Raw genomic sequence first — 27,449 nt, forward strand, 5'->3', positions numbered from 1 at the left:
TTTGTGCTGCATTTCCCGGAATAAAATCCTCTGTTGTGCTGTGCTTTATTTTATTCTGTGAAAATAAGGCTTATTGTAAAACAGAATGAAATCCACAAACCAAACCCCAAACTCTAGCAAAAGGCAAGCCTCTAATATGTAAAGTCAGTCCTTTCAACTTATTGCTTTTGTTTCCTGTTTCTTGATAACATGACTCCGATGAGGCCCATGGCTGCCAAGCCCACACCTGCGATGCCTGCCGCCATGACGACATCTCTGACCTGCAACAAACAAGGGGATGAGTCACCAGGTTACTCCAGAGGCACCTGCACACCCATGTTTATTACAGCACTATTCACAATAGCCAAGTTATGGAAACAGCCAAGATGCCCACTACTGACAAATGGATCAAGAAAATGTGGTATCTATACACAATGGAATTTTATGCAGCCATGAAGAAGAACAAAATGTTATCATTCACTGGTAAATGGATGGAATTGGAGTACATCATTGTGAGTGAGGTTAGCCTGGCCCAAAAGACCAAAAATCCTATGTTCTCCCTCCTATGCGGACATTAGATCAAGGGTAAACACAACAAGGGGATTGGACTTTGATCACATGATAAAGTGAGAGCACACGAGGAAGGTATGAGGATAGGTAAGACACCTAAAAAACTAGGTAGCATTTGTTGCCCTCAACGCAGAGAAACTAAAGCAGATACTTTAAAGCAACTGAGGCCAACAGGAGAAGGGGACCAGGAACTAGAGAAAAGGTGAGATCAAAAATAATTAACTTAGAAGGTAACACACATGCACAGGAAATCAATGGGAGTCAACTCCCTGTATAGCTATCCTTATCTCAACCAGCAAAAACCCTTGGTCCTTCTTATTATTGCTTATACTCTCTCTACAACAAAATTACAGATAAGGGCAAAATAGTTTCTGCCAGGTATCAAGGGGGTGGGGGGCAGAGGGAGGGGGCGGGGGGGTAAGGGAGAGGGTGGGGGAAGGGTGGAGAAATGACGCAAACATTGTATGCACATATGAATAAAATAAAAATTAATAAATAAATAAATAAGGGGGATGAGCCACATTCAACAACAGGAATCAGAGATCAGTGGGATCACTCAGCTCAGGGTACTTCCCATGCCCCTTGGCCTCCCCTGACCAAACTCAAGAGTCAATGAATAATGGCAGGGAAGAGTGGAGGAAAGGCTGGATTGGGAAAGAACCAGTGATGGAGCCAGCTGGCTTAGAAGTTGCCCAAAATGAGAAACTGGATTCCCCCTGTGGCTGTTTAAAGCATAGAAATCCTCAGAGGGTGGCTGTGGAAAGGGTGAGGAGATGATGCCAGGATGGTAAGAACTGGTGGGCCAGTGGACAGGTGTGAAGTCAGGGAGGAACTGCTGTAGAAAACTCAATAAACTATTACCTCCATGAGAGCAAGAATCCATCTCATCACTGTACACCCAGTACTGCCAGGTATGGGAGTGCTCTGTTTGTGGGTGTTGTTTTTTGGTTTGGTTTGATTGGGGAGTTTGTTTTATTCTGATACAGGGTCTCACTGTAAGTCAGGCTGGCCTCAAACTCATGATCCTCCTCAGCCTTCCCAGTGCTGGGGATACAGGTGTGTGTCACCATGTCCAGCTTTCTCTTCTGTTCTCATTGTTTTCTGAAATAAATTACTCAACTCTGAACAGTAGTTAGTATTAGGATATATGATTATTTGTATTGTTTGTAGTTAAAAAAAAAGTATTGCAAAAATAAGAACAAATGTCAAGGTAAAAATCGAATATATGTCCAATTTCACTCCCTCCTAAAACCCAACTAAAATTAAGTAAAGCATTTGTTTGGGCTAGAGGAGTGGCTGAGTGGTAGAATGCTAAGCTAACATGCACGCAGCCCTAGGTTCAATATCTAGCATGGCAAAAAAAGAAGAAAGTACTTGCTTGAGTTATAATACCATAAGGACACAGAATCTTTACAGACACAGCTTAGGGAAAAGCTGAGGCCCACCCCTAATTAAATAACACAAACCTCTACAAGAATCACACAAAAATCACAGATTGACAACCCCAGTGGGGTGGGAAGTGGAACAAAAGGAGAGAGAGCGTTAGCCAGGTCCCTGGGCCTCCTCCCTCACCCCAATAGAAGTCTGAAAGTTTATTCTCTGGAGTTTATTCTCAGAAGATTTGGGAGCCTACAAATCTAGAAACATCTGCGAGGTTGTAACACCATGAACAGACATTGAGACATGCTCACATGCTAGACGTGAGACTCTCAGACCTCCTACCCCTCTCTGTTCCCAGAACTCCACCCTCCATACAAGAGTCTGGAAGACATTTCTACAGAATCTGGCCAGTTCAAGTAAAAACAACAAAAAATACCAGTACTGGGCACCAGGATCACCTCATAGTGAAACTCAAAGTGAACAAACCACTGCCCCTGCCCCCACTGACTCGCTCCCAGACCGAAAGCCATCTTCTGCATCTCATGTCTTCTTGCCCCGTTTACTCTCTTGTTTGGTTGGAAGTTTGGAAGTCTCACCAGAAGTTAGACTGCTGGTGAGACTTTAAACCTTCCTCTAAAAGGTAATTACAGCAAGGGACAGTGGTTCACGCCTGTAATCCTAGCTTCTTAAGAGACAGAGATCAGGAGAATCGTGGTTTGAGGCCAGCCTGGGCAAAAAAGTTCCCAAGACCCCCATCTCAAACCAGTGACTGGGCTCTGCAACATGTGCCTGTCATCCCAGCTATGTGGGGAAGCACAAATAAGAGGATCACAGTCCAGGATGCTCCAAATATAAAGTGAGATCCTATTTCAAAAAACGACCAACACAAAAAGGGGTGACAGAGCAACTCAAGTGGTAGAGCACTTGTACACGAGGCCCTGAATTCAACCCCACTACAGCCAAAAACAAAACAGTAATTAGACGTAGCTTTGTGATGGCCATGATCTGTTAGGTTATCTTGCTAGAGAACCTGCATAAAATCACAGTGCTTTCCTTGCTCAGCTGTGTGTCGTGGTCTGCCGATAACGGAGGAAGAACAATATGAGTCTAGATCTTTATAGAACCTCCTGGTGTGAGAACAAATGCTGATGCCACCACTTCATACAAAAGATACTTTGTCAAGGAAAATGACAATCACCTCATTGTTTGTGGTTACGCTTTGTACACAGTCAAAAAGGGTGACTAAATACAAGAAAGTGGCATCTAGTTAGTCCCCAAAGTGCCAACGTTTGGGGGTGGGCGATCTGTCCCGTACTCGCTTGACAATCCTGTTGCCTGCTGATAAGACAGGTGTTCTCAGAGTGCAGGTGCTACATGCTGGGTATCGCAGGTCTTAAATCACAAGATTGGACAGAAAAAATCATCCCTCATTAGAAATGCTAAGAAACCTCTCTTTTTTTTTTATTTTTTGGAGGGAGGTGGAACTGGGGTTTGAACTCAGGGCATGCAAGTGCTCTGCCACTTGAGCCACAGCTCCAGTTCATTTTGCTCCAGTTATTTTGGAGATGGGCGTCTCTTGAACTATTTGTCCAAGCTGGCCTCGAATCTTGATCCTCACAATCTTAAGACTCCCAGGTAACTAGGATTACAGGCGTGAGCCACCATAAGCCACCAACACCCCACTTCAAATCTTTTTTTTTCAAATGAAAAAACTGAAATGCAAACTAAATAGCTGTTTATGCTACCCAAGTCTTCTGAGTTATGCCCTAATTTAATGAAATCTGAATAATTTCTGAGAAAAGGAAAATTCTCACATGCTTCTTTCACTTTGAGCAATGTTCTAAGTGGACTAACGAAGTAAAGAAGGGGGTTGTGATTCTGAAAGCAGCTGAATTTAGACTGTGAGCATTTACAAAGTGAGAACTATTACAAAATATCTGTAGGGGAAGTATGGGAATTTGGCTTTTTTACAATAAAGCCACAGCTTATCCAGGTCCAGTGTTGTCACCTGGCCACATCTTATTTTGTCTCACACAGCTCCTGAATGATGGCGCAGGGTTCTAGCACTGTTCAGTAGGTGGGCTCTTCACACATGCTCACCAATATAGCTGGTCTGAAGTGCTTTTAAGGAGGTAGAAAATAGGAGCATCTTTTTTCTAGAATGCTATTAGGCATGCAAAGCACAAGTTACATTTTAACTTTAACCCACTGACTCACTTTTTTTTGGCACAATACTGCGGCTTGAATTCAGGGCTTCAAGTTTGCAAGGCAAGTGCTCTACAACTTGAACCCTTGTCCTTTTGGTTTCCTTAGTTTGCTTCCCAGACAGGGTCACATGCTTTTGCCCAGGCTAGCCTCCAACCTCATTCCTCCTATATCTACCTCTGGAGAACTTGGGATTATAGATGTGCACCACCATGCCTGATCCTTCACTTTCTTACTGGGAAAAAAAGTTTCCAGATTTTTCCTGTTAAAGGAAAATCTATTCTACTTCAAAGAGCCCAGCACAACTAAACATACTGACTGCCAATTTTTTTTTTTTTTTGGCAGTACTGGGGCTTGAACTCAAGGCCTGACACTTGCTAGGCAGGTGCTCTTACCACTTGAATCACTCCACCAGCCCTTTTTATGTTGTTGTTTTTTGTGTGTTGTTTTGTTTTGTTTTGTTTCTGAGATAGGGGCTCATATTTGCCCAGGCTGGCTTAGAACCATGATCTAGAACTGCAATCCTCCTGATCTCTGCCTCCCGAGTGGCAAGGATTACAGGCCTGACTTGCCAGATTTTGCTTTTCAGAATGCATAAACCTCAGTACTGTATTGTGGATGCTTCATTCAGTTTTTCCCATAATGCCATTCAACTTCTACCGAAGACATGCCACCTTTCAACAAATCTAAAATTTTCACTTCACCACTTTAGTTAAGCACATTAATTAAAGTTCTTCAGAAGTCTTCTTTCTTTTCTTGTTTCTTTTTTTCTGTTAGCTGGTGCAGCTTTGATGGTCAGATTCTCAAAACCAAGTAAAAAACTCCTGAGTGAAAAAGAGAGACGTGACTTTGGCAGGAGTTATAAAGGAAAACACTGCTGGATGTTTTTCCAGTTTCCACTAAGTCTCCAATCTCTAGTGAGATGGGTCACACACTGAAGTTCTATTTAATTTGCTCACAGCATATATTACGGCCACTACTCAACTAGATCAGTGGTTTTCAAGTGATAGTAAGTTTATCTCCATGGGAAATTTGGCAATGCTTACAGATGTTTCTGGATCTAACACCTGGGGTGAGTTGTTACAGGGTCCAGTGTATAGAGTCCAGGGACACTGCTAAACCTCATACAAGGCCCAGGACAAGTCACAATAATGAAAAATGATCAGCTCTTAAACTGTCAACGGGGCTAAGGTTGAGGAACCCACATCCCCTAGATCCCTAGATCAAAAAATTAAAGAAGAAATCTTTGAAACAGTATGGACAGCACTTCTCAGTTAGACCGAGGAGAAACACAGGTTAGGCGGGAGACAGCTCAACATCCTCACAGGAAAGAGAGCCTGCAGAGGGGTCTCCAGCAAGAGAGCTAGAGCCCACTGCCACATAAAGGTTTGGGGTAGTTATAGGGGAAGCTGGTGAAAAAGTACCAGAAGATCGCTGGGTAAGAAAGTTTTCTTGTGGGTCACTAAGGAATGCTGTTGCTGGGAAACCAAGGAAGACAGGCTGTGGTTAGGTCCCTTGTCTGCTCAACTGTCTTTGCGCCTAGAGAAAGATTAACAACTGTCCCTTGGTCATTCTTTGGGGTCAGGTGGGGAGTTTCTAGTAAGTCAGCTGCAAGGGGGCAGGGGTCTGGTCCTAACATGGCTGCCCTTACTGTTCACCCTAACATTCTTTTTGCTTTGTTTTTGGATTTTGTCATTGTTGTTTTGTTGTTGCTATTGCTGTTGCTGCTGGTGGTTTTTGTCTTGTTTTGGTTTGGTTTTTGAGACAGGGTCTCACTACATAGCTCAGTCTGGCCTTGAACTTGATATGTAGCACAAGCTGGTCTCAAATTCATGCCTGCTGAGTTCTGGGATTACAGGTGTGCACCACCATGCTGGCTCTCTTTTGTTTTTGCATTATACTCTCATTTCATTTGCTGTCATGGTTATTTTGCCATTATTCTTCCTTTTTCAATTGAACAGATAGGTATGTGAGGCTAAAGTCACATGAAGAAAAGTACAGTGCTTCATTTTTGCAAAAAAAAAAAAAGTGTTGAATTATAATTCATAGAAAGAGTAAACAGTAGGAAACATTTCTTAGCATTTTCACTATCCCAAGATTTGGGAAGCTAGGTGCAGATGGTTCACACCTGTAATTGTAACTACTTACAAGGCAAAGATCAGCAGTTTGAAGCCAGCCCATACAAGTAGCTTACAAGACCCTAACTTGAAAATACCTAATATAAAAGGGGCTGGCAGAGTGGCTCACGTGGTGCAGCACCTGCCTAGTAAGCACTGAGACCCTGAGTTCAAACCCCAGTACTGCCAAAACAAAAAAGATTTAGTTTAATTGTGCCCACTGACAAATGTTTTACTAACTTATGTAACAACTTTGCATTAACATAAAATTTTCTGCTTATACAAATTTGTATATCTGTTGGCAAAGAATAACAAAAAATGCGATGGAGAGGCCATACTCTGTAAATCCACTAAATCTTCCTAAGATAGCAGCCTACATTTCAGGAATATCTTACTGCTTTCCAAGGTTTACTGTAATCTAGATTACAATATAGATTTGAAGTCCATTGCTGCACAGGCGTATAGAAACTTACCTGAAATGAAAACCACAAGTGAAAGAAAAGCTCAACTTTTATGCAATATCAGCAATGATAAAATCAAAATTATTAAAACATACATCTCCCTTTTAATGCTGATATTGTCACCATTACATTGAAGAAAAACTTCCATTCTACCTAAATAAATATATGTTACTTTTCTAATTTAAAGAGATTAATAAATGGATAACATAAAAGAGAAAACAAGAAAGTCAGGAGAGCAGTCCAGGGGTCCAAGACACTAACAATAGTTGTTTCAGAGAAGACAAAGTAGAAAATTTCCCAGAATGAAAGGAAGTGCGTTTCCAGGGTGAAAGGAATCACAATACTTGCTAACAGACCCCCACATGGCACATCCCAGTGAAAAAAGATAAGATTCTTTAAGCTTCGGGAAGAAAACTCACCTACATATATCAGAATGGTTTCAGACTTCCTTACCATAATAGCAAAAGTTAGACAATGAGGCAATGCCTTCAAAATTCTGAGGGAAGAGAGTCTTTCCCACCTAGAATTCTATACTCAGCCAAACTATCCATCGCACATGAGGATAACGTGAAGACATTTTCAGGTGGGCAAGGTCTTGTTAAAATGCCCCATTTCTAGAGAAAAGGTGAGATCAAAAAGAATTAACCTAGAAGGTAACACCCACGCACAGGAAATCAATGTGAGTCAATGCCCTGTATAGCTATCCTTATCTCAACCAGCAAAAACCCTTGTTCCTTCCTATTATTGCTTATACTCTCTCTACAACAAAATTAGAAATAAGGGCAAAATAGTTTCTGCTGGGTATTGGGGGGGGAGAGGGAGGGGGCAGAGTGGGTGGTAAGGGAGGGGGTGGGGGCAGGGGGGAGAAATGAACCAAGCCTTGTATGCACATATGAATAATAAAAGAAAAATAAAATAAATAAATAAATAAAATGCCCCATTTCTCAGTAAGCTATTTGGAGAAATAATCCAGCAAAATAAGGCAATAAACTAATAAAGAGAAAGATATGCACTCAGAGGACAAAAGAATTAACACAGGAGTGAACTGAATGATGTCCTAGGAGGCTAGTACAAGGTGCACCAGGATGACAGCCATGCCACATCAAGTAGGACTCAGCAAAGGTTTTTTACTTCTCTTTTTTTGGTGCTGGGGATGGATCCCAGGGCCTCGTGCATACTAGGCAAGTGCTCTGCCACTGAGCCACACCCCAGCCCAGGAGACAAATGTTTCCAGGGCTACTGTGCCAAAGACAGATTGCTAAACGCACATCATCTCCCAGCCCCCTTCTCGCATGATATCTTCTTCCTTACAGAAGGTAATGAAGTTCCCTCATGGTCCTGCCTGCTGACTCCCCCAGAAGGGTGCTGCTATCAACTCTCAGGTAGACTGAAGCCAGTCTGTGGCCAGGAGATCAGGAATTGTCACCAAACTTTGGCAATATTGTCCTTTTCTTACTTAGCTAGTTATTAACTTGCTACTCTATATTAATCACCCCTAACAGTTGCTACACTGGCCAAGGAAAAACAGATTGAATCTCAAAAATAAAAAAAATTTAAATGAACAACCTGACAGAACTTAACCTCATCATTCATTGGAAGAAATAAAAACATTCATTTGCATCAACACCCATGTAAGAATTTTTTCCAGACAAGGTTCTCATCAAAAAAAAAAAAAGATGGAAAAGTGGAAGAAAGGGATAAGGAGAGTGAGGAGTAAGAACAGGAATGAGAAAAAGCAATACAAAGAAGAGAGAAGACAGGGTATGGAAGCTCATGCCTATAATCCCAGCACTCGGGAGGCAAAGGCAGGAAAATCCCAAATTCCAGGCCAGCCTGGGCTACATAGTGAGACCCTGTCTGAAAGATTAGATAATCGATGATAGATAAAATAGATAGACAGACAGACAGATAGTTAGATAAAATGAAGAGGCTGGGGCACATGACCAAGATCACATCAAATAAACCAACAAAACTGCATCCCTGAGGTCTCCTGGGTTGCCTCTTGGGACTCAGTAGGGCTGAGGACAGGGCTGTTTGTGAGCCCACTGAGGCTCACATCCTATCTCTGCCACTCATCAGCATAGCTGCATCGACACCCAGGAAAAGACAGATCCAAGTCTGGAGAGTGAGCCAAGATTTGTTGGATGAAATGCATGGCCACAGACAAACTACTCAAGCACTGGGAGCCTCAGTTTCCCCATCTGTGAAGTAGAGTTAACAAAGCCTGCCTCCAGGGCTATGGAGGGTCATCTGCATGGGGGCTGGGGGCCAGGGAAGGCACGACAACAGGACTGGTCATCATGGCTGTGACACCCTTTCTTAGCGATTGTCTCCCTAACTGCCCTGATCTGCATTGACCACTTATCCGCCTGTCTCCCCACTGTGACATCCTCGGGGACAAGAAGCACATCTCTGCTAGCTTGTCCTGTTCACGCCTCTATCTCTGTTCACACTGATCTCCAGCCACTGTCTGAGGGATGGTATGGTTCCTGGGGAAAGGGCACAGTCTGAGGACGCACCTGGTCACTACGGGCGACCCCGTAGCGCAGCTCATTCACAAAGTGCTCGCAGTTCTCGCTGGTCAGCTTGTAGAGTACCTCCTGCCCCACCAGCTCCTCTGCCCGCTGGATGATCTTGCTGGGAGGCAGCGGGTCATACTTGTCATCGTGTTTGTTATTGACCTGGTACTTATCACTCCCAGCCACATAATACAGCAGTTCCTTTTTCACGATGGCCTTGTCATGCAGGGCAGACATGATACTGGCTGCACCAGCTCCTGCAATTTCACCTGTAGATCCACAAAAGGAAAACAGAAGAACTGGTCTTGGGCAGGGCCACGGGGACTCAGAACTGACCCCCCAGCTGGGCATCCACCCTTGATAACACCCACAGGGATGTCCCCACAGACACCCCCAAAGGGGTCCTTTACTAATCTCCTAGGCATCTCTTAACCCAACCAAAGTGACAATCAAGATTAATCATCACAGAGAACCAGTCTATTTTTCCTTGGCCAAAGAGCATGGGGGAGTCAGGCAGATGTAGGCCCTGCCTTTTGCCAGGTGTATGACATTGGGAGATTTAGTCAAGAATCCCAGCTTGGTAAAGAACAAATGACAACTGATCTTAGAGGATTTCTGTGTGAATAAGATAGGGGCATCTTTATGGCTAGCCCAGGACTAACTCAGAAAATGAACTTCAGCAAGATGTGGAAGGGAAAGACACATGGCTGTGTAGCTTTGGAGGTGCTTGTGGTCTCTGGACCCTAGACTCCTTATCTGAATGAGGACTGATGAAGTCCCATGATTTATTGTGACTTTTTTAACCTAGAGAAACTGGTCTTCTGCACCCCATGACACCTAAGTGTGAACCTTTTGCAGTTTCACCTGAGCTACAGCTCCATGACCTCACAAAGCTGATGATTGCAGGAAAAGTGGCTGTTTTCAGAAAGAGTCCCTCCTTTCTGAGAGCAAAGGGACCAAAACCCCACAGCCACTCCCCTAGATGTGATGCTAAGAAGCCCCAGGGGATATGCCAGCATCCCTGGCCAAGATCCAAGGGTTAGAAGGGGAAACAAAGCTCCAAAAATGAAATAACCCAGAGAAACAAAAGCCTGGGTTCCATAGAAGGACCAGGATGGCAGTGAGGGAGAGCTGATGCCAGCACACAGCCTGGTCCTCCCTCCCAACCCAGCCAGCCTACAGTGGGAGGGGGATGCACTGGGTATGGTGGCTAAAAGGGGGCTGTACACCCAAAAGGTGGACCTAGGAGCCAGGGGCATCATGGGAGAAGGCTGACTGTCAAAGAACTACTGCGTCCTGCCAGGATCAGGGTCCCCCAGGTGTAGCAGCAGTACCCCAAATAAACTGGGCCAGACCAGTCCTCAACTGTGACACTGTGTGAGAGCAACAAGAAATGTCAAGAAGGGCTGATTAAATTCCAGATCGTGCTTTACATGGCCTTCTGGAAAAGATTATAAAGCCCTGTGCTCTGAGTGGGTCATAAGATTTTTTGGAAAATTTGGAGGATTTTTAGCGGCTAGTAATAGGGGAGGGAGACCTTGAGGGAATCACTGAAGTAAATAAAAGAGAGGCAGCCTCCTGTGAGACCTGAGTTTGTAGACCGTGAGCTCACAGGCAGGCAGGTGACAAGGCTGGAACTAGGCTAAAGCAAATATGGTGCCTAGAGCACAAAACTTAAGGAGGCACCAACTCTCAGCATCGTGCACATGCGGAGTCAGCACCTAAGCAAGAGGGCTTCCTTAACCCCACAGGGTGGTACAATGGGCACAGGCTGACACTCAGAAACTCTGGTTCTGACCCTGGCTCCATCACTGACCACGTGAGTGGCCTGCACATATCACTTGACCTTGCTGAGACAATGCTGAGCAAATACACATTTTCTATGGAAGAAAATGCTAAGTGAACAATCATAGGAAGGATGTGTGGACGTGGCAGACAATCCGTGACTCAGTACTGGAAAATGCCAGGCTGGGCAGCACAGCATCATGGTGAAAGGCACAGAGTCAACAGCTGGACTGCCAAGGCTTAAGTCACACACATGCCACTTACTACTGTGAGACCAGCAAGTTCCTTAACTTTTCTGAGCCCGGTTGCTTTTTGGAGAATAGCACTCCCTACTGCAGAAAGCTGAGAATTAAAGGAGACTTCTCCAATCCTGACACTGGGCTGTCTGCCAAGCCTCCTTCCCGTTCTAAGTCTACTGTCCTCCTGGCGTCACCTGTCCCATAGGGTCTTGCTTGGGGGGCTTGAGTGAGAAGACACAGGGAAAAATATCTTTTCCCTTCACAGAGCATCATTCACTCAATGATCTGTGACACATCTGCCCACCTGTCCAACTGGAGCCCTGTCATGCCCTCCACCGATGACACCTGCTCTGGGCAATCAGTCAGTACTGAGGCCCCACTGTGTCCAAGGTACTGGAGACAGAGGCATGAACAGGATGATGGGCCTGCCCTCAAGCCCTCAAGCAGCTCATGTTCCAGTGAGAGGAACTGAGAATGAACAAATACACAAAATAAGGTACTTTCGGGTACAGAAAATGCTGGGAAGAAGAATAGGGAAGTGACCTGGGAGCAGATGACGAGGACAGGCTGCTGTAGCTCAGGACAGGAGGCCATGCCAGGAAAAGTCATTAGAGCTGAGGCTGGGATGATGAAGAGGAAGCAGCTGTGCTAAGAGCTAGGGAAGAGGTGGCAAAACCTCAGGAAGGAAAGAGTGTGACAGGCCCAGAGCATGAGAGGGCAGCAAGGAGACCAACATGGCTGAAGTCAGAGACCCAGGAAGAGAAAAGAGAAAGATGAGGCCCAGTCAGGCACACAGAGGCCACACCACACCAGGTCCCATAGCCTAGAGTGCCAATCATTTCTATGTCAAATGGAATCTTATCCTACACATAAAGATTAGTTTTTCTTTTACAGTACTGGGGATCAAACTCACTCACGCTAAGTAGGCACTCTACCACTGAGCTATACCCCCAGCCCAGGGAATTTTAAAGAGATGGGTGGCATGATATGATCTATGCCTTAGAACCATTCTGCTGGCTGCCCTGTGAAGGAGGGACTCATTGTACGTGGGCAGGAGGCAGAGGTCAGCTAGCATCCACAGTGGCATCAAAGGTAGGGAGGTGGTTGCTTACACCAGGGAGGAAATGTAAGAAGTTATAAAAGCCAAAAGGGTTAGTGATGGATTAGATTTGGGGTGACAAGGACTAAGTATGATTTCTAGGCTTCTGGCCTGAGAGGATGAATGGTGTTATCCACCAGAACCTTCCATTTAGGGCCTGTGAAGTTTAAGTGCCAATCAGACACCCAACTGGAGATTCCAAGAGGTCAAGAGGTGATGCAAGCTGGAAGCTGACCAGGGGTCTAAGTTGAGGTTACGGGTTTAGGAGACCTTGACCAATAGTAGGTTTTAGAAGCCACAGGGTCTAGTGAGTCACTAGAGCTCCAGTTAGGGATGTAGTTGGACAGGAGGGGAACATGCAGGAGACCAAGGAAGGCTCAGTGGGGGAGGGAGAAAGACAGGTGCCAGGCAAAGAGCAGAGAAAGGTCACTCATGTCAACTGCTGCAGATAGCTAAGTAGGCTGTGATCAGAATATTGACCTGTGTCTTTGTCAAGATGTAGGGGAAGGGGAGTCATTTACTTGATGGGAACTGCTCCATTAGGAGGGCAAAGGAGAACTGGCTGGGGGGACATTGAAAAGAAAATGAGGAGGAGGGGACCTAAGCTGCCAACCATGAAGACTATATCATGAGGACCTCTGTTCTCTGTGGGGCTACAAGGGGTGGGGTGCTATCAATAGACATGACAGTTGTTCCTATTTCAACAGGGAAAAGATGACAATACAGGAGGAGGGGTATTTAGAAAAGGAAGAGCTTACAAAAGTAAAATGAAGGGGTCCTGGGCCCACATGTTGGTGCTGGTGTCACAGTAAGAGAGTAACAGGAGAAAGGAAAGACTGGTGATTTAGCAATGGGGGTGGGGAAGATGCTACCTACTCTGGTTACTTCTGACTTCTCTGTAAGGACAAGGTACATTAGTTATAAGTAAAGGAGTGGGCAAAATACACATTCCAAAATTTCCACAGCATTTCTGTTCATAGCAGGCAAAAACTGGATCCACTCTGATGTCAGAAGAATGAACAATCAGCCAGGCATGGTGATGCAATGCCTTGTAATCCCAGCTACTTAGGAGGTACAGGCAGGAAGATGGAGAGTTTGAGGCCAATCCAGCCAAAAGTTAGTGAGATCGTGTCTCAAAATCAAAATAAACAAAAATGCTAGGGGCATAACTCAAGTAGTAGAAGGCTTGCCTAGCATGCATGAGGCCCTGGGTTCAATTCCCAGTACCACACAAAAATAAGTAGACAGCAAATTGTGGTATAGTCACATAAAGAAAAATACACAACTATGAAAAGATAATGGCCCTCCTGGGTATATGGACAAGTGAAAGAAGCCAGACACAAAAGAGCAAAGACCAAGTGATTCCTCTTCCATGAAGTTCTAAAACAGGCAAAACTCTTCTAGGGTAAGAGAAGATGGAGGGGATTGCCTGGGACAGGGATGGTGAGGGGATGAAGAAGCAACAGGAAGTCTTCCACAGGAGTGAAATGTTCTAGATCTTGGTCTTGGTTGGGTCATTGTCACATGGATGGATTTTAAAAATTCATTGACTGGGCACTTCACTATATTTGTGTGCCTTTACTATATTTTTTATTACATTCCAGTTTAAAAGGTTTAAGAAAAGGGGTGGGTGGGCTGGTGGGAAGGCTCAAGTGGTAGAGTGCCTGCCTGGTAAACATGAGGCCCTGAGTTCTAACCCTGGTACTACAAAAAAAAAAAAAAAAAAAAAAAAAAGAAGAAGAAGCCAAGGATGGACTGAGTGTGTCTGCCCAAACACCTGTGCTCTTCTTTCCAGAGTCTTATACTTAAGAGTTGAAGGTGTCATGTAAAAAATCAAAGTATATAAAACACGTAAAAGCTGATAGCTGCCCCCTGGATGCCCTCCTGAGCCCTTACACAAAAACCCCTTGGGGGGCTGGTAGAGTGGTTCAAGCCTTAAGAGCACCTGCCTAGAAAGCAACCCTGTGCCGCCAAAAAACAAAAACTTGGGATTCCAAGGAGCAGAGTTTGAAAACCATTGGCCCACACCAAACTATCTTCTTGTAACTCTTAGGAACAAACCACCAGTTGGGGGAACACTGACAAAGTTAGAACTACCTGTTATCCACATCGTCCCCTCCTACTCTTCCCAGCCCCCGGGCCCTGCACAGTGGACATAATGTCACTCTTACTTGGAGGAGCCAGATGAATCACATAGCCATCACCAACATAGATGGCCCAGTGTCTGTAGAAAGGACGGAAAATCTCAATCAGGTCTCCAGGCTTGGGCTCCGGCTGTAAAACCAAGAACAGAGCTGTTAAGAGGCAGTATGAGGTCTTGGGACAAAAGGCAGAGCTCAGTTAGGAAGGGGCAGCTTAGTGACCCCCAGGAATCAGCTCAGCAAGACACGGACCTAGGTCCTGCCAGTCTGATGCTGGCACACTTTCACAAGCCTGTGTTCCAAGCTCACAGGGGGCATGGCCCTTGCAAGTTACGAAATGCAAACCCAAAAGGTTTCTTCATCAACTGGAGTCTTCTACCTTATTGTTGCTCTTTCTAGGAATATTATTCATCGAACTCCTACTCTGAACCAAGCTCTCTGGTAAGTACAAGCAGGGCTCAATAAATCCACACACCTAGTTGTAGTGGGTGAATGCTTATTACGAACTCCAAAAACGGATGAAAGTATCAAGGTTCAAAAATGTGGAAGAATTTGCACGAAGCCACACAGTTTGTGAGCAGCACGGCCAGGATTCAACTCCAGTCTGGCTGATTCCCAGGCCCAGTGTCTTGACCACACACCAACCATCAGGCACACGCTACTGCTCATCTGAGGAGAACTGCCACTTGAGGCTGCCAAGCCTGGAGGGTGTCCCACAGGACATGGCTAGTACCTGTTGGAGAAGTGGTTATCAGTCTCTGGCAATTATGTACTCCTAGACAGTCAGCTTACTGATAAGGAGGGTGAGGGTACACATGAGAGAGTATGTGTAGAGGTGACTGGGGAGTGTGAGCACATGTGAGTGTATGAGCAGGTATGTGTTTGAGTGTGTTTACTGGAGTGAACAGGCTGTGGTGTGAGAGCGAGTGTGAGTGTGTAAGCATGTGTGTGGAGTGAATGTGTGAGCACATGTGAGTGCATGAGTGTGTGAGTACACAGGGCCCAGGCAAGTGTGAGAAGTGGAAGGCAGAAGGGTGTTGTAGATGCTCCCAGAGTCCCAACCTGTTGGGAGCACAAGGCTGAGTTTGAGCAAACTTCAGAAAGTAAGCTTAAGGTCATGTCTATTCAACACTACTGCCATCCCAGTGTCAGATTCTGTGCCAGGTGCAGGGAGTGGGCATTTCCCACTCTAACCAGAATCAAGTCAGGGTTTTCTGGTGAGTTTTCTGTGCTTCCAGTCAACCTTAAGTCTAATTAAGAAGAAAACCCATTCCTTGGACACCTTGAAACAAAGCCCATCAGAGATTGGTTCCGGCCCCTCTCTCCTTTGCTGAATCCCCATTTGCAGGCAGGGTCAGCCCTACCTTCATCATAGCAAAGACAGAGGTGGGGCTTCTGGCCTACTTGTTCCTAGGTGACATAAACATAGGGGTCTGCCATATCCCACAACAAACTCGGTGGGCCTACTGAGAAGATCCTTCAAAGATGATGAGGGGGAGGTGTCACTTAGGTTTGCCTCCTCTGGGGTATGAATGTGGACAATGCAATTCTCCATCACAACTCTACAACACCATCAAACAGTCAATAGACAGTTCAATTACTGCTTCACACAAACATTAAAACTAAAAACAAAAGCCAGGCTCCAGTGGCTCAAGCCTGCAATCCCAGCTACTTGGGAGGCAGAGATCAGGCAGATCACTGTTCAAAGCCAGCCCAGGCAAGTAGTTTGCAAGACCCTCTCTCAAAAATACGCAACTCAAAAAAGGGCTGGTGGAGTGACTCAAGGGGTAGAGCACCTGCTTAGCAAGCGTAAGGCCCTGAGTTCAAACTCCAGTACCACCAAAGGAAAAAAAAACTACAAACAAGAATATTCTATGGCAGGAAAATCTTTTCAAGGGAATTTATTTTACAGCTAAAGTATGTTCTCTTGTTGCAGTAAGGATGATTTATCTTCCAAAGAGGGAGGTTCTTTCCCAGAACCTATCTCAGAACAGTGCACACAGTCACAATTTATGAATCCATTTGTTTTCCAGAATATAAGAAAAAAAAGGTATTAACTGTTTGGTCAGAGTTAGGGGTTCTTCAAGGATCCCCAAAGGGAAATTTCATCAGAGGGATTTCCCTAAACAAGCAGAAACATAAAGACAAGGCAAGGACCCAGCCTTGAACGAGGTTGCAGACTGGAAAACAAGACAGTGACACAAGTAATACTCTCTCAAGTAAGAAGGAGCTAGTAAGTACACAGAACCAAAGCTCACTGTGTTCCTGACAAATGTCAGTGATGAAGGAGTCCTACACATGTTGGCATTAAAAAAAGGAAGAAAAAAAAAAAACCAGACAGGCATCATAGTGCCACATGCATGTAATCCTAGCACTTGGGAGGCTGAGTGAGGCAGAGAGATCATGAGTTTAAGACCAACCTGGGCTACACAGGAAGATCCTGTCTCATATTTCTGCCCTCCCCCCCAAAAAAAAACTTACTACAAAAAACACTGATAAAAATTAATTTTAAATATTATAATTAAATAATATAGCCAGGCAGCAGTTCATGCCTGTAATCCTAGCTACTCAGGAGGCAGAGATCCGGAGGACTGAGGTTCAAGACCAGCTCAGGCAAAAAGCTAGCAAGACCTGCATCTCAACCAATAAACCAGGTGTGATGGTACTGGTATGTGGTTTCAGATATGCTGGAAGAATCTTAGACCAGCCCTGAACAAAAACATAAGACCCTATTCGAAAAATAACTAAAGCAAAAAAGGGCTGGTGGGTATGGCTCAAGTGACCTACCAAGAGCAAGGTCCTGAGTTCAAGCCTCAATACTGCTTATATATATACATATATATATATGTATATATATATATATATAATATTTATTTATTAAATATTATAAGGCTGAAAAAGTATTTAGTTATCGACAAAGAAACAGTGAAAAAAGGCACATCCAAAAAGATAGATAGATAGAAGATAGACAGATAGATAGATAGATAGATAGATAGATAGATAGATAGAATGGGAATCTAGTTGAATGGGTGTTGCCAGGTGGTTCTGACCCCCAGGAACAGGGTTGGGCTGCCAGAGCCCCTTTCCAAACCCAGCAACAGGGCCACCTCCTCCTCCAGGGCAGGGCTTAGAGACTCCCAGCCAGCACAGAAGCCAAGTCTCTCCTACACAGCACAGCACATGCAGTGACAGCAGCAAAGCTGAGACTCTGAGGCCACGGGATCTCAAAACAAAGAGCCTTTATCTCCCCACAAAGCAGAGTTACAAAGAGTTGTTTGACAGCCATTTTCCTTAGCAAGCAAATTGAGGAGCAATTTCTGGCATCTGAAATTGATATTAGAAAACAACCCAAAAAAGCTCAGTAAGTACAGTTAAGTAAATTGCTGTATATTCATGCACGTGTGACTTACAGCCATCGGAGAGAACAAGGCACTTTACATGAACAGACATGGAATCAATCAAATGAGCAAGGGGAAAGACATTACTGGGCTAGGGGTGTAGCTCAGCAGGAGAGGCCTTGCCTTGCATACCCTGGGGTCCTGGGATCCATCCTCAGAACCACCACAAAAAAATACATCATTTTATTTTTGCTTAAAATGGATTTGATACACTTATAATTAAAATGCATTCCATACTATGTGAGTTCTGAAAATACACTTAACTATTGTATACTACACAGTGGGTGGCTGAGATTCAGGGAAGTTTATATTTTATATTATTTGATTTGATTGTTTGAATATTTTTTAATTACTTTGATAATAAGCATTCTTTTCTGGGTTTTGGAGTTTTTTTGGCAGTAGTGGGATTTGAACTCAGGGCTTCATATTTGCTAGGCAGCTGCTCTACCACTTGGGCCACACTTCCCACCCATAAAGACTCTTTACAGACTTTTAAAAGTTCATCATGCTGATGAACTTGAAGTTTTTCACTGGAAAAATATAGATATTATCTGTTACCAAAACCTCATGAAACTGTCTCCCAATTAGGAATATTAATTTTCTTTTCAATTATTTTCTAGTATTTTTTAAATGTTTAAACATGTACTCATTTTAGAGTCAAGAAAAAAACTAAGAATTGACAAACATCAGTGTGTTCAAATATGGGCAATCCATCCAATCACAAAAAAAAAGAAAGAAAGGTCTCTAGCAACTTTCTAGGGGACATTCATGGTGATTTCATGGTTTTGCTTCTGTCATCATCCTCTATTTTCCAGATGTGCTGCTTTCTCAAGTTTGTAGCATGCTTCCCAACATTTTATTATGAAATGTTTTCACACACACAGTTTGAATTTTCAAACATTCAAAGTTGAAGGGCATTTTTAAATGAAATCTGTAGACCTAAGGCTGTATCTGCCCTGTCACAAATACGTCTGTCTATTCATTTCTACTGTATGATATCTTTAAACTCTGTGGGTTTTGTTGGGATGGTAAATTTTTTTTCTTCTTTCTCTTTTTTATTTTTTTTTCTTTTTGTATGTGTGTTGTGTGTATATATGTGTGTCCCCTCTCCCCACCCCAGGGAAGTGAATGGTCACCTTGGGATACCCAGTATACCTTAGCAGGCCAAGGAACTCATTGATTTGCTTATTCACTTGACACTCACTGAGTTATGTGCCAGGCACCAACTGGGTACCTGGGTTATGTCTACGAACAAAGTAAAGGTATCTTTGTAGCACTGTTTGGTCAGAGGGAGAAAGATGAACAATTAAAATATACCTTAGTATATTTAGTAGCACTGTTTGGTCAGAGGGAGAAAGATGAACAATTAAAATATACCTTAGTAAATAAGTGAACAATCTAGAATATTAAAAGGTATACCAAGCAAAAACCTGAGAGCTCACACATGTAATCCCAGCTACTCAGAAGACAGAGATCAGGGTTGGAGGCTAGTGCAGGCAAAAAGTTCAAGAGACTCCATCTCAGCCATTAACCTGGGCATGGTGGTACATGCCTGTCATCTCAGCTACGTAGAAGGAATAAATAGGATCCTGGTCCAGACCCAAGGCAAAAATGTGAGATCCTATTTGAAAAAATAATTATCCAGAGGCACCTGCACATCCATGTTTATTGCGGCACTATTCACAATAGCCAAGTTATGGAAACAGCCAAGATGCCCCAGCACTGACGAATGGATTAAGAAAATGTGGTATCTATACACAATGGAATTTTATGCATTTTATGAAGAAGAACGAAATGTTATCATTCGCAGGTAAATGGATGGAATTGGAGAACATCATTCTGAGTGAGGTTAGCCTGGCTCAAAAAACCAAAAATCGTATGTTCTCCCTCATATGTGGACATTAGATCAAGGGCAAACACAACAAGGGGATTGGACTATGAGCACATGATGAAAGCGAGAGCACACAAGGGAGGGGTGAGGATAGGTAAGACACCTAAAAAACTAGCATTTGTTGCCCTTAACGCAGAGAAACTAAAGCAGATACCTTAAAGCAACTGAGGCCAATAGGAAAAGGGGAACAGGTACTAGAGAAAAGGTTAGATCAAAAAGAATTAACCTAGAAGGTAACACCCACGCACAGAAATCAATGTGAGTCAATGCCCTGTATAGCTATCCTTATCTCAACCAGCAAAAACCCTTGTTCCTTTCTATTATTGCTTATACTCTCTCTACAACAAAATTAGAAATAAGGGCAAAATAGTTTCTGCTGGGTATTGAGAGGGGGAGCGGGAGGGGGTGGAGTGGGTGGTAAGGGAGGTGGTGGGGGCAGGGGGGAGAAATGAACCAAGCCTTGTATGCACATATGAATAATAAAAGAAAAATTTTTAAAAAAAAGTAAAAAAAAAATAAATAAAATAATTAAAGCAAAAAGGGCCAGGGGTGTGGCTCAAGTGGTAAAGCACCTGTCTAGCAGGTGTTGAGGCCATGAGTTCAAATCCCAGTACCACCAAAGGAAATAAAAAAAGAAAATTGGGCAGTATTGGGGCTGAAGTTCAGGAGAACTGGGGTGAGTGCGATATTAAATAGGGAGTCAGGAGGGCCTCAATGAGCCTGAAGGAGGCCTAGGATGAGGCCTGCAGATGTCTAAGCCAGGCTGGCAGAAGGAACAATCAGAGCAAGGCCCCAAGCAGAAGGCATGTCTGAAAAACTCATGAGATCAGCACGGAGCTAGGCTTCACCCCAGGGGTCCTGCTCTGGTCACACCCGCCCCCAGAGGCCCACCAGAGGGCTTTGCACCTGTGCAGCCCATTGCCCTGCCTCCCTTTCTGACTGCCTCTGTGTGCTAGGCCCCATAAATCTCTTTACAGGCCATGTCCACCCCATCACCTTCTCTAATTGCAGTGCTGGGTATATAGGATTTGGACATCCTTAGATCTGGGTTCAAATTCTGTCTTCCCACATTACATTCCCCTTCGTCTTTTAAGACTATGACAGAAAAAAATCTCAGGCATTATGCCTTCTACATCATCTTCTGTTCCTCCCCCCTAATTCTCACTGAAACCTATTTCAGCCAGGCTTTTACCCCTAGTTCCCAATAGGACCCATGCTATCCCAGGCCACTCTCCTGAGCTCCCAGCTCAGAATGCAGCTGCCCCTCACCTCTCCATCTGGCTGTCTAAGGGACACTTCAGTCCAGCCTGCACATCTGTTCTTCCCTGGCTGCTTATCTATAGCCAGCCATGTCCTAGCCTCCCAGTTGTGCTGGCCAGAAACCTTGGAGTCATCTGACTCCTCTTGCCTTCATACCCTTCCTCACTCCATTGGCAAAGCCCATTGGCTGTGCTTTCAAAGTGGACCTAGCACCCAGTACTTCTCAACACCACCTGCTCCCAGCCTGACTGAGCCATCATTGCCTCTCCTGTCCTGGCCTCCTACTTCCTCCTGTGTCCTTCAGATGACCTTTTCCTAGTGCAGCAGTCAGAAGGGCTTTATAAAAACCTACTTCAGATTATGTCTCTCACACTTTGCAAAGGCCCCTGTAAGAGAAGTCCTTTGAGTGGCTGGCAGGTGCTGCACATTTGCCCCCATACCCCCTGCTGTGGCCCAGAGTGAAACCCACAGGAGAGGTGTCTGAAAACAGAGAGGGTCAGACTTACAAGTTAGGCTGAGATGGGCACACATGCCTCATTTCATCGGTAGGGAAACTGAGGCTAGAAGAGGTAAGGTCACTTGCCCAGCATCAGCCTGGCAAAGCTGAAGGGTGAACCCCAGTCAGTTCCCTGACCCCTGGAGAGGAGGACAGGGGCAGCCTCACCCTACTTTAGACTTCCATTTCCCAGGCGTCCCCTGAGCAACAAGCCCAGGATCCATGCACTCCTGACTCAGCACAAGACACCCTCCCTCCCCCAGCCCGGCTCTGGGCACCCAGCAGGGAACCCAGAAGTGAGGGAACTTTCAGAACACTTTGCAATCCAAGAGTCCAAAAGCAAAAACTGTTTTTCTTTCACTCAAGGCCATAAGGCATTCCAACCACCCACGCCCCATTTGTCTCATCAGAGTTCAGGAGTTTTGTTTTTTTATGAAATATTTCAGAAGTACCAAAAATATAGAAAGAAGGAAAATGAGCATGACTGCTCTATTTTTGAATCAAGATGGACCTCACTTTCAGAAATAGCATAGTGACTGCACTTAGGGCTGTGTGCTCAAACCCACGAGCTGGTCACTCACTGCATAGCCCTGGACAAGCTTACCTAGCCTCTCCTGGCCTCAGTTTCCTCTGCTGTGAAATGGGGATGATTATACAGAATGCCTGATTCATGGGATTATCCTGAAGGTCAAATAAGTCACATCTAAAAAATACTCAGCACATAGAAGGCATTTGGTAAATGGCAGTTTCTCCTTTTTCTTTTTATTTGAGAGGTTGCAGGCAGCTCTGGATCCAGGTGGAGCTTGTGAAACCCAGAGGATACTGTTCTTCTCCCTGTTCCCCGAAACCACATGCTCTGGAGAGTAAGGAAATACCTGACTGTGCCTTTCACTTTCGACATGTCTGGAGACTTGTGATAAACAAAAAAGTCTGGGCAGTGCTGAGAATAGATTTCCCAGAAGGGAGTTGGGAGATTCTGTGCCAAGGTTTTGGGGAAAGAAGAAACCTGTGAGGAGCTGGTCGTCAATCTGAGACTGCATTCCCAGAAACCCACCCAGGCCACCCTCAGGATCCACAACAGAGCCCCTCTCTGTTCTAATGCTCTGTGATCTTCAAGAATCACTTAACCTCTCTGAGCTTTCTGGTTAAACAGGACTGCTGAGGCCTAACCAGCAGTGTTTATGTAAGGATTAGTTGAGCTAATTGGGGTGAATGCTGTAAAACTGCTTAATTTCTAAGGAGGGTTGAGAGTGTCTGATGCAGGCTGGGTGGTGGGTGCAGAAGAACACGGAAGAGACCTGACTTCCCAGCCTCTGGCCCAGAGAAAAGATGGAGGAGGGATGGACAGGAGTTGGCCTGACTCATTACCGTCTCCTTACTGCTCTGTGCCCAGGCCTCCTTGCCAGTTCGGGGAGAGACAGTGGCAGGCACCATACCCAGCCTCGGCAGCCCAAAGATCCTGAGAAAATGAGGCAAAACACATCTGCCCTCCCAAGCTCTCGAGCACTAGACCTCAGGCCTGTTCTCCCACAGGGCAAAGCTCGCCCCTCATGCATCAGAACTTCCCCCGACTTACGCGCACCTCCACCAGGACCTACTGGCGGTTTTCACAGGTTGCCTGGAGTCCTTCCAACAGCTCCATTTTACACACAAGGAAACTGAGCTCAGAGATGGGGATGAACTTGCCCAGGGTCTTAGAGCAACCCAAGAAGCAGTGGCAGGATTCTGCTACAGATCTGCCTGAACCCCAAAATCCAATGATATAGTAGGCAGTGAGTCAGTATTTAGGGGTGCAAGGAAGGGAAACAAAAAGTGAAGCCTGTCTTTTTGGAAATTAAATCTGTGAACATGAACTTGTAGCAGGACGGTCCATTTATTTGGAACCCAAACCAGAAGACAAGAAAGTTCCTCAAATGGGCCTTTGCTAGCCCCCACGGTTTAGTAGCTTTCAGGTCTGGAGACCTACACCGATGTCCCACCTGGACCTCTGTGTCTGCGGGACTGTGGGAAGCTACTTACCCTCTTCAAGCACTGGTTTCACATGCATGAAATGAATAATAAAACTATAGAATAATGTGATTCAATTAAATTTATGCAAAATACTTGGAAAAAAGTGGTGGAGCACTTGTCTGGGGAATACCAAGCCCTGGGTTCAATCCCCAGTACCACAAAAAAAAAAAAAAAAAGCCAAGGTCTTTCTGTGTAACTAATTCACACAAAGGTGCTGATATCCGCTGACAGCTCAGCTCCCCATGGCTATCCTTCCCTGTGCATCACCACACTCTAGACCTGAAATGGCCATCTCTGGTCATCTAGCAAATTCCTATTCATTCCTCAAGATGAGCTCAGGGATGGGGTATCGCTCTGTGGTAGGGGCACTTGCCTAGCACGAGTGAGCCCCTGAGTTCTTTCCCCAGTGACACACACACACACACACACACACACACAAGACAGGCTCAATGTCAATGTCCCCACCCCTCCATGCCTTCCTGAGGCCCCTGCAGAGTTACTGATGCCTTCAGGACCACAGTCCTCATCATGGGACAATGTTGGGCCGAGCCCAGAGGAAGGAATGATCCTCTTCCATGCCTACCCTGACAGCTAGACCTGAGTACCACATCGAGGGCCAGGATGGGAACCAATTCTCCAGCCTCCAGCGTGGCACGCACAACATTCTAAGCGGAAGCTTATGGCCTGGAGGGGCACAGTGCTTGCTCCTGGAGCCCCTCTCAGCCTGTGACCCCTCAGGTGTGAGGACAAAGGCCTGCAGGACCCAAGGCCCCGGCTCTATCTGAGAAGGGTCGTCTTCTCTCTCCTTCCCTTTGTACCCTAACTCCACAGAGATTCTCAACTCATTAAGCAAACTTAGGTAGTAGCTAAAGGAGTCTGGGCTTAGGCACCGAGAAGGGCCCTTCAACTTCTTGAGTCTCTGTTTCAGTTTCACTTTCATAGCAGCACCTGCTCAGTCAGCCAGATCCAAGGATGATGTGGGTGGTGGAGGAAGGCAAAGACTCCTAGTACATGCATTCTAACAGGCCTGGAGCACGGGGAGAGGAGCTAGACTCAATGTCACCATGCCTGGATGCTTCCCCAGTGCCCCCACATTGTCCCAGCCACAGCCCTGTGGATGGGATGACAAAATAGTTGGGCTGAGCCCAGGGGAAGGAGTGATCAGTTTCCATGCGCAGCATAAGAAGAGTTACCATTGAGATTCGATAATACCTATATGAGTCTCCAATTTGTACATTTTTATTTCTTATTCCTTTAAAATTTTTTATCTTCTACATGGAAATTAAATCAGAGAGCACACAGGTACATAATCAGCCCCCAAAACACATGTGTTTCAGCAGTCAGTTCCTAAGAGCTCAACATGGTTCAAGTTCACTTTCTACACAGTTAACATTGCCAGCCCCTGTGGTCCTACACTTTCCTGGACTTAAACGGAAAACAAAATAGTCTGGTGTCCTAGTACCAGAAGAAAATAAAAGTAACCACGACCAAGACTTTCACTCTAAAGCAACAGATGAAATAAATGTCAACATTCACTTTCATTCTGCCATTTTCTCTGATTTTTTTGCAGAAGAAAAACTTGGGGAATTCTGACAATAAAATTAAAACATATAATGATGTTCACCTGAAAATGTTTGGAATGTAGAGATATTTAAAAGCCATTAGAAGTGATGAAAAAGACGGAGAAGGAGAAGAGGGGCAGTATTGCAATTTCTGGAATTTATTGTGAATGAGATTTTTATAAATCTCTGCCAGACTAATTCCAATGTTAAAGGACTTCTCCTATTTGTATTTCTGTTGTTTCATGTGAAAGCAGCTTTCAAAATTAAAATTAATAAAAAGTATTCTCCAATCAACTGCGAGCAAATGTGAACTGACTATTCTAGCTCTATTGAATGCTGAATATGAATGTGCAAAGTTGCGGAAAACTTTTTCAGAAATTAAATTTCCAAAACAGAAATTGCAGAGTTATAATTATTCGTTATGTGACTGACCTACATGTGGAAAGTTTTTCCCTCTTTTCAAAAGTATATTGGACTGGCAGAGTGGCTCAAGTGGTAGAGCACCTGCCTGGCAAGCATGAAGCTCTGAGTTCAAACCCCAGACCCATCAAAAAAAATAAAAGGGTATTACTGTAACTACAAATCCTTTACTCTTTCCTGTTTCTGCACTATCACATTTGCTTTATTTATTTTTGTTTTGTTTTGTTTGTTTTTTTTGAGATAGGGGCTCACTAACTTTACCCAGCTGTCCTGAACATCTCAATCCTCCCACCTCCTCCTTCCAAGTAGCTGGGATTACAGGCTTAACCCACCACAACCAGCTTTATGTTTTGTTTTTTTACTGGCATGATTACAGATATGAAGTTCAGTAAAAGAAAATGTTCACCATCTGCGTTTCTTTTCTGGACATTATTACTAGTCACTTCACGACTATTGCTAAAAATAATGTTGTCAGATAGAGGTGACCACTCCAAGCATCAAATATGCAAGTTGTGCCCAATACCAGGCACCACGTGAAGCAACTGACATAGATTGAAATAATAACAAGGACAGTGAATTACAGTCACTCAGTATGTGTGCCAGGTACTGTTTTGAGCACTTTCTAAATTTTAAGTGATATAACCTTCACTCTGGGGACCAGAGTAAATTTGAACTTTATCCCACATCCGGGTGTTCAATGGGAATACAATCCCAGGTGGGTCTACCTCAAAAACCTATATTCTGAACCACTCTGCTGTGATCCTGCCAGGATGAAGGGAGGCATTTGCCAAGCCCCCGTTATGACTTCTGAGCCACATCACTGTTTAGAAAGAGGAAAAGCCAGAGCAGGGAATTTGCTGGCAGGGCTGGTCATGAGGTGAGAGTCAGCTGACACTGGAAAAGACTCCACACAGCAGGTCCACCTCAGACAGGCAGCCCCAGGAGCCCATCCCATGTCCTGGCTTGACTCAGGAGGGCAGCACCTGATGGGAAGACCTCGCCTCTTCCTGAGGGTCCTGATTTTGCTGGCCTGTGGCAGACAGGGCGGCCTCCAAACCAGGAGGGTAAAAGTACTGCAACAGCAGCTGACCCACATCTGACACCTGATGCCCAGCAGCAGCCATCCGTGTGGCTCCTACATCTGCGAGGATCCGCTCTCCAAAGTAACAAATCAGGATCCAGGACAAGTCACTATCAAAGCACAACCCCCGGCCCCGACCCCGGCCCCGGATTCGCCCTCTTTCACACTTACAATGGGCGCACGCATCTTCTTTAGCTATGTGGCCTCAAAGTCTGCTCAGTTTCACTTTATCAGCGGCAGCGTAAATGCCTGAGGCAGGGGGAACAGGAACTAGGGTCATTAGAAGGAAACGGCGTCCCCAAGAGCCCACCCAGAGCTTTGGGCGTAGAGCAGGTGCGAGGTTCTGCTCTCGGACCCCTCCAAGGAACAACCTCACCTGACTACTTCCAAGTTTCTCGCCGGCCCCCTCCTTCCCTCGCACTTGCACTTGAACCGACAGGTCCCTTGCAGGAGGGCAGGGACGGCTCTCCCGGTACCGGGGCGGCGCGCTCCCGGTGGGCTTCCCAGAAAGTCAACTACGGCTCCCGGCCCGGGCCAGACGCGCCCGCAGCCCGCCCGGCTCCTTCATCCCCTCCTCCTCCTCCTCCGCACCCCGCAGGTGCTGGCTGAGCAGCTGCTCGCCCAACTTGTTTACCCCACTCAACCTCGGGGACAGCCGAGGCACCCAAACTGCTCACCTCTACTTAGGTCCCAGAAAGAACGGCTCCACCCACCGCGCGCACTTGGGAGGCAGGCTGGCGGTCACCGCACTGGGGACCTGTTTAATGGCCGCAGAGTCCCGGGCAGCGCGAGATCACCACGCCTCCTCCTCCCCGTGTGACTGGCTAATGAGAGGC

At 45.3% G+C, this 27,449-nt stretch overlaps 1 protein-coding gene across 2 annotated transcripts; it reads right to left on the reverse strand.

The window, feature by feature from the left end:
• Window positions 1-27,449, reverse strand: LOC109683273 (phospholipase A and acyltransferase 3). 2 transcript variants are annotated; one of them, XM_020159033.2, is made up of 5 exons: window positions 27,291-27,449; window positions 26,785-26,862; window positions 14,526-14,628; window positions 9,232-9,500; window positions 1-260 (listed from the first exon to the last, which is right to left on the reverse strand). In XM_020159033.2, the coding sequence occupies exons 2-5, from the start codon at window positions 26,797-26,799 to the stop codon at window positions 159-161; spliced, it is 489 nt and encodes a 162-aa protein (XP_020014622.1). In that variant the 5' UTR covers window positions 26,800-26,862; window positions 27,291-27,449; the 3' UTR covers window positions 1-158. The 2 variants fall into 2 exon arrangements, with proteins under 2 accessions (XP_020014622.1, XP_020014623.1); XM_020159034.2 differs by lacking the exon at window positions 27,291-27,449 and adding an exon at window positions 26,990-27,215.

This window comes from Castor canadensis, chromosome 1 (genome assembly GCF_047511655.1).
Source record: "Castor canadensis chromosome 1, mCasCan1.hap1v2, whole genome shotgun sequence".
NCBI classification, from domain to species: domain Eukaryota; kingdom Metazoa; phylum Chordata; class Mammalia; order Rodentia; family Castoridae; genus Castor; species Castor canadensis.

What these genes read in the sequence shown, in the direction of transcription:
- LOC109683273 (XM_020159033.2), bottom strand. An exon ending in GATTCATCTGGCTCCTCCAA is followed by an intron (nt 9,501 to 14,525) that starts GTAAGAGTGACA and finishes GTGGATCTACAG; the next exon opens with GTGAAATTGCAGGAGCTGGT. An exon ending in GGGTCGCCCGTAGTGACCAG is followed by an intron (nt 261 to 9,231) that starts GTGCGTCCTCAG and finishes TGTTTGTTGCAG; the next exon opens with GTCAGAGATGTCGTCATGGC.